The 10137-nt window shown below is 49.5% G+C and overlaps 1 protein-coding gene across 1 annotated transcript in view; it reads left to right on the forward strand.

Moving 5' to 3' along the window:
• SYNPO2L (synaptopodin 2-like) overlaps positions 1-4975 on the forward strand; it is a gene marked incomplete at its 5' end in the record, with an annotated part of 20955 nt that extends 15980 nt beyond the window's left edge. The window contains one exon of the mRNA XM_009576376.1: positions 2637-4975. Coding sequence (XP_009574671.1) covers positions 2637-4975 — 2339 coding nt within the window. The remainder of the gene's footprint in view (positions 1-2636) is intronic.
• Between the last annotated feature and the right edge of the window lie 5162 nt (positions 4976-10137).

Raw genomic sequence — 10137 nt, forward strand, 5'->3', positions numbered from 1 at the left:
TTTCTTAAACTGTTGTGGGAGACTGTAGCCTGAATACCATGATCGTTTTTCTGTTGGGAGAATCAGTATAATTATTTATGTGCTTTAGCCTTCGATGAGAAGTAAAGTAGGAAGAAGAGAAGAGGGAGGCAAGTAGCAGGTCCCAGAGGGCCTTACTCGCCAGCTGCTTCAGAGCACAGGGCAGTTCAGGGCAACTTACTAGGGAAGTTGTGTGTGGATGCTAATGCTGAGCCAGGACCAAGAGTTGGTGGAGGCATAGCCAAGACTGTCTACTGTTATATTTTCTCTGACAGTATTTGCTAGCCCAGAGTTGAGTGCTTTCATGGTACTCTGTTGATGGAAGGGGCTGCACAGACACTCACTTTGGATGGTGTAGCTCCCTAGCTGTTAGCTCCCGATGCCAGAAACCCTCCTGTGAGGGCTCAGAGTTTACATATTCTGGACTTGACTGAGAACAGCAACTTGACTTGCTGTTCTTCCTCCTTGTAAATTTAGAAGCAAAATACGAGCCAGGTGAGGTGTAGTAGCTTGTAGCAAGGATGCTTGTAGCAAGAAAGAAATCTCTTTTATTTTCTCCATTGTGAACAACCCCAAGAGACACATGCGTGCAGATTTCTAAGTGGAGTGGACAGACCTTCAGGGACTATAGCTCGTTTCCATCATGGACAGCAAGTCTTTGAGGGCAAGTCTATGACTGCTCTGAGGAGCAGTAAGTCTCCACAAAAACCTGGAAACTACTTCAGTCTTGGTTCAGCAAGATGGAGTCATTCTGTAAGGAAAGTTTTGCAGAGAGCCTTCCCTTTGCAAGTGCAAGTACAAATAGTGAGCCATTTTTTCAGCACTGATTTTGCTATTTCCAGTTTTCTGGGTGCAAAGAGGAGGAATGGACGGTGCACCCATGTGAGGTGATCTCAAACCGCCAAAGTTCCTTTGTTGAAATCCCAAAGCAGCAGCATGTGCCTTGGAATGGCTGCAAACCTTGAGAAGAGTCTTTCCTTATATTTATCTTAAGCTTCCTGGAAGGATGACTGTTCTGCAAATCAACACCTTATTTTCAGCATGAGGTGAGAAAGGGAAGCTCTTTCTGCTGTGGTTACACTGGTGCAGTACGGAACGATGACACCTGCCACAACTGTGCAGCCTAGCCAGGTTTTGGGGGACATCTGCAGCCCTCAGGAAAACTAGTATCCTTCCTAGCTAAGCTCCTTGTCCCCCACTGCAGGTAACTTTGCCACATTAGTAGATCCCCATTGAATGAATGCTCTGTGATAAAATGGTCAGAAGTGAGATCCCAAGAGGACTGAGCAGCTTCCATCCTTTCCTGAGCTAACACCATTCCCCAGCACTGCCTGCAGCTCTCCTCTCCTCTCCCTTCAGCAGGGCATAATTTTGTACCTCTTTCTGGAGAATGTCAGGGCTGGACAAGGTGCTACAGTTTTTTGACAAATTATTAGATGCAGGCAGTGGATAGATGTTTCACCTGTACTATCATGCTGGGAAAAAGACAATGGGAGTAAGGAAAAGGATGAAATGAAAGAAATCAGAAATTAGTCTATGGTTTAGGTATGTTCTTTTTTTTCTGTGCAAGGTTAGTGCTGATTTCTGTCACTTGAACACTGATTCAAGGCATGTCCATACCTTCCTTAGGGCAGCCGACTTTGGTTTTACTATTGAATCTTGTTCATCCCCTGCTTTCCCTGCATGCAGGGCAGAGAACACAACGTTCCTCCCTGGGGCTTTACTGACCGCTGGGCTGGCAGAGCAGGTGGAAAATGATTATCCCGCACTTTCATGCCAGTGTCCCAACAGGTGTTGGCTTTTCCAGGCAAGCCTGTCTAAGTGGATTCCTTCTGGCCTGGCTGATCAGTTGTGGAGGTCTGGGATTCTTGCTCAGGAGCAAATGCTCTTCCTCCTTGCTGGGCATGGGGCAAAGCACGGGCAAGGGACTGCAGCAAGGGTGAAAACATGCCTCCTGCTGTTGCAGGGCTGCTGCAGAGAGCAGCGAACAGCCCTACACACAGCACTGCTGCAAGACATTCTGACTCTGTAGCTGGCACTGCAGAACCCAGAGCAGGAGCAGCCCAGCTGTGCCTGCAGAGCACCTCTCCCACTGCACACATGCATGGGTGCTAACAATAGCAGTGGCTGCTTCCCAAACTCTCAGGGCCAGAGGGATTGCTTGCTCCTGGGAATCCTCCATGGGTAAGAGGAAGGTCTACAAAAAGCAGGGCTCCACCTTCAGGGTGATAAGTAAATGGTAAAAATTCCCAGGAGCAAGGGCATGCACTGTAAAAATGCTGTGAGATACAGCCTGGGACTCTTGGCCACATGCTGCAGAAATAGGAAATTCCAGGTCTGATCAGGAAACAGAGACTGTCTGTCAGACTGGGGAGAGTTCCCTCCCCACACTGCATGGACTTCTATTGTGTTTGCAAGGAAAGAGAAAACTGCACCTGGGTTTCTATCAGCAGTTCCTAAAGATACTATCAGCAAAGATAGGAAAGAAAAAGAAGGGCAGGGGGCGACAGTGTGTTTCCTCATATGGGCACTAGAATACCTATAGCCATATCACTGTCCATCTTTGCCCACCCAGCCTCTTGCTGAGCTCTGAGCTTGCCTCTTTTTGTCTCTTGCAGAGCTCCACCGCCACGAGAGCATCCAAGAGAAGAATGTGAAAGAAGCCAAAACCAAGTGCAGAACCATTGCATCCCTGCTGACAGACGCACCCAACCCCCACTCCAAGGGGGTGCTGATGTTCAAGAAGCGCAGGCAGAGGGCTAAGAAGTATACATTGGTAAGCTTTGGGAGTGTCGACGAAGACCGCTCCTACGAGGAGGAAGACGGAGTTTTTCCAACTAGTGAGTCTGAATTTGATGAGGAAGGTTTCTCTGATGCCCGAAGCCTAACTAATAATTCAGACTGGGACAACACTTACCTGGACATTGAAAAGTCCAAGTCTGACTCTGAACAGAAGGAAGAGAAGCAAAAAGGTTTGAGTGAGGCCTCAGGTAAAGGAGCACGATTATTTGAGCAGCAGAGGGAACGGGCTGGGAAGTACACAGTCGAGAAAGTCCCAGCACAGAAGGGCCTCCAGCTTGCCCCAGCTGCCCGGCCACAGCAGGGCACGGTGAACGGAGATATGCCTGTGCCACAGAAGGCAGACAGCGTGCCCCTCAGCATTCACCTGGAAGGCGTGCAAGTGTCCAGCAAGCAGCCAGCCACCCTCCCCACTCAGCTCCTGGCTCCCCCGAGCCCCACTTTCTTCCCACCTCCCCCAAGCACCCCCGACCCCTTCTCTGCAAGTACAACGAGCATGTTCAACAGGTCTGCACGGCCCTTTACTCCTGGCTTTTCTGGCCAACGCCCAGCAACATCCTCTGTCATCTTCAGGCCATCTGCACCCAAAAAACCTAGTGAAAGTCTGAGTGGGCAAAGCATGGTGGTTCCCCCTTTCTCGCCTCTGGCTCCAGGAACACCTGCCAATGCACCAGTGCCAACACACCGTGGTCCAGTCAGCTCCTCCACATCTCTGTATATTCCGGCACCAGGAAGGCCAACACCACCGCTGGAGTCACAGCCAAGAGGGGGAGGAAATGCTCCAGAGACTAAGCCTTCTGCCAACACTGCCCGGACATCCACCACCTCTATCTTTCTGTCTTCTCCCTCAAGGCCAGGAGGGGAGATGGCCTCCGCAGCATCCCAGCCACGAGTCCCTGGAACAGCTTCTTCTTCTCTGTATATTAGTCCAGCACCATCACAGCACACAATAAGCAGTTCCCCCATACCAAAAGAGCCTTCTCCTGCTGTCTCACCAGCAATGCCACGACCTCCTTCTGAGCCGTTAACCTCCAGGGAGCAGAGGATTGCCGTGCCGGCTACCCGCACAGGCATCCTGCAGGAGGCTCGCCGGCGGGGCAACAAGAAACCCATGTTCAGTAAGATTGAAGAGAAGAAGAAGAATTCACCCAACCCTGAGCTCCTGTCTCTGGTGCAGAACCTGGATGAGAAGCCAAAAGGTGACCACCCTGGGGCAGGCTTCGAGTCTGGGCCCGAGGAGGACTTCCTCAGCCTGGGTGCTGAGGCCTGCAACTTCATGCAGTCCTCTGGCCGCAAGTTCAAGACCCCACCTCCAGTGGCTCCTAAGCCTCAGCAGCAAGATGCTGGACTAGTAAATGGGGCCCAGGACATGCCTCAGCTTAAAGGCAAGGGGGCAGAGCTCTTTGCCAAACGCCAGAGCCGCATGGACAAATTTGTGGTGGAGACAACACGGAAGCCAGAGTCCAAGCCCAGGACCCCATCTCCTTCCCCTTCTCTGCCCTCATCCTGGAAATATTCCCCCAACATCCGGGCTCCCCCTCCAATAGCTTACAACCCAATGCATTCCCCTTTCTATCCCCTGGCAGCCAGCAAATCTCAGGCTAGCAAAGCAGAGAGCAAAGTGAAAAAGGCACCTGGCCAGAAATCAGGGATCAAGGTAATTGATTTAATGCGCCACCAGCCCTATCAATTAAAGTCAGCCATGTTCTGTTTTGGGGATCCCCCAAGCCCCAGCATTCAGGAGTCTCCTGGTCAGCCAGCCCCGCAGGCTAGCTCGTCCTTCACAGCAGCCAAGCAGGTCCCTGTGAAAACAGCCAAGACCCAGGAGATTCGACGCTTCTCCACTCCGGCTCCCATGCCAGCCTCAAGCAGCCTGGCACCCACTGTGCTTGTGCCCCGCTCGGCCACCATGTTGGATGAGCCAATGTGGAGAACAGAAATGGCCTCTTCTGCCCCCGCTACACCGGCACCCTTCCAGGTGGAGCTCAGCCAGACCCCTAAGCCATACCAGAGCTCCCCAGAGCCTGGTCAGGCGGGCCAGGGGCCTTCCCCAAACCCAGCCTCAGCCTCTCGGTTTCAGGTGGCCAGGCCCAAATTCTCAGCAGCAAGAACAGGGATGCAGGCCAATGTGTGGAGGCCGAGCTTTGGCCACCACTGAGGCAGGCACCCTTCCCATCCCGTCCGTAGTCCCGCAGAGGTAGTGCTCGTTTTGTCTTTCCTGTCAGCTCAGTACATTGGGATGAGTGACACAAAATGAAGAAAAGAGAAAAAAAAATTATGCCCCTTCTGCACCATCCTCTCCCCCAGCCTCCCCTTGGTCTCAGATGGGCAGCTTCATGGCAAGGCTTACTGGCTGTGGCTACAGCAGGAGGAAGAATGTGGAGAGAGGGCACATGTGTGGTACACAGAGACTGGAAACTTGCACGCAGCAGCAAAACCCACCTCTGGAGGGGGTGAATGGCAGGGGTTGTCTCAAATGAGGACATGTAGGCAGTAGTGGTTTTCCTTTCCCAAGGGCTTTGGAGTCACCCCTGAATGGAGGGAGATTGGGGAGCAAGAGCTTTCCAGGAAGAAAGGGTCAGAGGATTACAGTACAGAAGCCCTAGCTTCCCCATTAGACTGCTTTTCTGTCAGTCTGTACACACGCACCTGTGTGTGCACACACATGTGCACACACATGCACACAGCAGCACTCAGCAGGGAGTTCAAGTAGAAGTGGGGCTTTGCCTTGGACACTTCTCCCAGACTCCCCTCCGGAGGGGCATGGGAGAGGAGGCGAGAAAGCAGAGTGAGCAGGGGTGTTTGCGCATGCATGCATGGGCAGTGTGCCCTGCGCAGGAGGGTGGCAACGTGTGCCCGTTCCTCCAGTCACCAGGGCTGGGGATAAAAGGGAGAGTCATTCTAGCTGGTGCTAAACATGGCTATCAGGTCTGGGAGCAAGTTTGCTGAAGAGGGGCGTTGAATGGACTTGATGGGGCTATTGCAAGCTGGAGCAACCGCAGAAGGAAGTATCAATTTTTGAGGATACACAAAGTCAAAACTAAGCTCAGGCAGTGGCTGGTTGGCACAAGGAAGGTCCTGCACCATTAGTCCCACTGGAACAGGATACAGATGCTGTAAGTAGAAAGGAGGATTGCGTGGGAGAAGGTACACTTGGCTTTAAAAGGAGACAGGATTGAATATGCATTTGCACATCATCTTTTTGTTTAATTTAGGACAGAAGTGTGGCTAGATTGGCAATGGGTCATGACATAAAACTTGCTGAAAACTTTGTGATGAGCTGGAAAACAGAGCCCCTTTACAGACACTCTCAGTTATGGAATTGGAGGACAGGGAAACAGAAAGTCACAAGTAGAATTTCATACTAAATGATTTAAGTATCCTTGGGGTCTATTTGAAGTGCTCTGAGAGTCCCAGAGGATCTGCACTCTCACACACACACAGAGCTCAGTTTGCTGGCAATGCTGGGGAAACAGGACTGGTTATTCCTTGAATGTCCCAGGCTAGCCTTAGACTTAATCCCTAAGCTAGGCATACAAGAAGAAAACATTCCCTTTCCCAAGGAAGAATTCAGGATATTAGTAGGGACTGTGCATGTGTGTGTGCATGTCATTTGTCCTCTGGTTTGCACACACCCCTGCCATTTGCTTTCTGTCTGTGCTCCCCCTTTTGCAGCAGCAACAGTGTGATTCCACAAGTACACCAAGAAAGCATTGCTCCTGAAGCACTGGCTCCCAAACACAGCAGATGACCCAGCTGCAGGGAAGGGGCTTGCCACCTCTTCCTGCATTGCTCAGCCTTTTGCTAGTCCCTCAGGAATGAGTACTGGAGGCAGGATGAGGGTCTCATAGCCCTGCTTGAGACATGTCTCCATCTCATTAGACTTGCTCCTCTCCTTCAAGCAGAAGCCGTTCTCTGACTGGACTGAGCACAAACTTTGGATGCACAAAACTGTACGTTCTGGGGAGAAAAAAAAGAGTGCAAATGGGGCTGATGCCAAGTCTGTAAGCAGTGCAGCTAGTGTGGTTTCACACTAAGTCCAAGCCAACCTTCCTCCGTGCAGCTGGAGCTTATGATGTGTAGCTCTTTTCATGAAAGCTGGGGGCTCTACTTTTTCTTGGAGGTTCTAAAGTGCTTCTCTGTGAGCACCTAGAGATTTTGCATGTGTGCCCTCCCACAAAGAAAAGGAGGCCTGGAGAACCTAGGTAGCAGCTCTAGTCCCGGACAAGCTTGGGAGGGAGAGAATAAGAGAAAAGGAAAAGTAATGCACAATCCTACCTTTGAATCCTTCACACTCTGGCTGGGCTTGTTCTGCAGGCCTGTGTTTGCAGTGCATATTCCTGGGGGCCCTGAAACATAGGATGAGCATGCTGGGGAGGGAGGAGGACAGCAGTTACACCTCACTTGGCAGACTATCTGCCATGGGAGAGGATGGAGAGAATACCTTTGGGAATATGCTGAGTTAATGAGCAGAGGGGTGGCTGAGCCAGAAGAGGTGCTGCACCTGGTTGTATGACATAGGAGCAGCCAACCTGAACTGATGAGGTGATTGTATGTGTTCCTGGAAAGCCCCAGAGGGGAGGTCTTAGGACAAGTCATCACCACAGAGTTAATTCAGATCACCAGAATCCAGTTAGCTCTGGTGAAGGGGAGCAGCCATGCTACAAAACCTAACTTGGACGATTGCTTTTCTCACTCATCCTGTGCTGCGTTGCATTGCTTGCATTTCTGGAAAAAAAATCCTGTGTGCTGTAGCAAGCTGAATCTCTGTGGTTCTTCCCAAACATGGAAGGAGGAGTCTTCTATTTTTCTAGGAAAGCTGTGGGAAGGAACTCAAGGACTAGCAGTGCTCCAAAAGCTTCGTCTCTAGTCTCCTTATGGAGTGCTGTCTATCACTGGCTAGTGGTTTTAGCCACTAGCCTTAGACAGACAAGCAAGGCCAGGTTGAAAGCATTACTGAACTCAGGTGTAGAGAGGGGTTATGTGGACCAGAGAAAAGGTGCTCGAGATAATTCTGCAGTGAAGAAATAACCTCAGAAAGTCTGAATCTTACTCCAGTGTCCCTTTCCCTCAAGCCCCTAAAGGTAAGTGCTCTCAGGACCTGAGTGTCTTGGGAAATTCATTTTGCCACTGGAAAAAAAGAGAGGTCTGGCCTTAACATGAAAGGGAGATTGCATGTGGTTAGTACTTCAGTGGCCCCACTCCAGATTTCTGGGAGATACAAGCCAAGGAGTGATGGCCAAATACTGTTGAATGTTAGATGTCAGGACCCAAGTGAGTGGAATAACTACATTTGGCCCATCATTTCTGAAAATGTAATGGGCAGGAGATGAAAAAAAGTTAGGTCCGATTGGAGAACGAATATTAAACATCAGAGCAAGGAAAAGAACCAGGAGGCTGGGGATCCTGCATTTCACTTCTAATATCCTTGGTTCAAAGCTATGTTTAGAAGCAAAGCCAAAGTAGTTTGATGGATCTCAGCCCCTCCCGATCTTTTCTGGATCCTATGCTGACACAGGACTTGATCTGCAGAAGCAGAGGGTGTTGCAGATGAGGCCTACAGTGCTTGTGGCGTATCCCAAATAAGGCCTGTGGCTGCAAGTAGCATGAGATGAGAAATAATACTGAGATGCATCTGCTAAGCTATAAGGAAGAAACCTGCAGTACTGCTGGCTTCAAGCAGCTCTGCTAGTGTCTGCTCATGAAAATATTGTGGCTGGCCTGTTAGAAAAGTCACAGGTGAGGTTACAAGGAAGACTTTTGAACCATATAAGCTTGTCTTGAGCCTCCCCAAATTTCTAATTCCTCAGCTGTTGAACAAGCACAAACATAAACAGTTGTTTGACAAGTTTTAGCTCCCACCTGCTAAGTTATAAGCTGCAGTGGTAGGCCAAACCCCAGTGTCCCCTTGTTAAGCATTTGAAGATGTCTGCATGGGCTCTGATTTAAAACTGCCTATCATCTCTCCTCTCTAGTATGCTGCAGGTTACACACTGCAGCTATGGCAATTCTGGGGGTTTATCTTTGCTTCAGAAATACCAGTCCTTTCCCTCTGAATATATGGGAACACTTGCCATAGATAACCTCAAGATCCTGCAGCAAATGAGAGGAAGAATCCCGGAAAAGACTGGTGTGATGAGGAGTCACTGATCGCCAGACATGAGCACAGTGCAAGCCAAGATTGTCCCTCGGAAAGAATATGCTCCCTTTCTGCTATAATATCCAGCATCCCCAACCAGTCCCTCTTCCTAGAAGAGACGCGTCAGTGCTCTGAAAATGGGAGCCCAGCAGCAGTGCTCTGTCTGGTGCAAGATGTGATCCCAGAAGAAGAACAGAGTTGGCATCTTTGTTTATGGAAATACTTTTTTTCCTTTTCTGTTTTGTCTTTTTTTTTTTTTCCAATTTACAGTCACTTTCTATTTGTTTGTGCGGAAGAATAAACTTGTGATATGCACTTTACATGTGGCAGTAAAGTCACCTTCTTTGCTTGGCACCCAGGAGGAACCACTATGTGTACAGCACATGCAGTTAGCACTACCAACAAACTACTAAGGCCAAGAGAATATAAGGAGTCCGAAAAAGGATGGGATGTCTCAGCAATAAAAACACCTCAGCTGGACTTAAAACCCCTATACGTTAAAAAAGCCCCATGCAAGCAAAAACTTAAGTGAGACCCAAAACTTTGGTACTACAGGCTATAAAACACTCACCTACTGACAGGGTGAAGAAATTTATGTGCCAGCCCCAGCTGGCCTGCCCCAGCCCTGCTCTAACCTAAACCCTACTCTCTTGTAAATCTGGTATCAACGGAAATTTGTCAGCTCTGGTGAGTCCAAATATAAACTCACATTGAATGATTCAACTTAGTATTAACCAAGAGATCAGAAAACCAAATCAGTCAGAAAACCAAATATATCCCATTGTATCCTCAGGCTCCAAGCCCAATCTTAACTCTAACCCTAACCCAATTAATGTTAAAGTCTACTCGATTTCTGGGTCCTGAGGGGTTCATTGTGCTCAGTTTAGGACAAGCATTAGCAAGTCGCCTTTCCCAGGCGCATGTCACTCACAGACAGCAATTCCTGAGCACTGCAGGAGACACTGGGGTCAGCTGTAGGATTAGACTGCAGACTCTGGACACTTGTCTAGGTATCATTTTGTGGATGTTTTTCAGATTAATTACAAGGAGGGGTCCCTTATGCAGTGGTCTGGAGGTGGGTCTTGGGACTATCCAGCATATTTCTGATTGATTTGCAGACAGGAAACGCACAAAGGGGCAACGATATTTCCTGATACCAAACCTGAGCTTCTGACCAACCA

The sequence above is a fragment of the Fulmarus glacialis genome, unplaced genomic scaffold (assembly GCF_000690835.1).
Source record: "Fulmarus glacialis isolate BGI_N327 unplaced genomic scaffold, ASM69083v1 scaffold39584, whole genome shotgun sequence".
Taxonomy (NCBI): Eukaryota; Metazoa; Chordata; class Aves; order Procellariiformes; family Procellariidae; genus Fulmarus; species Fulmarus glacialis.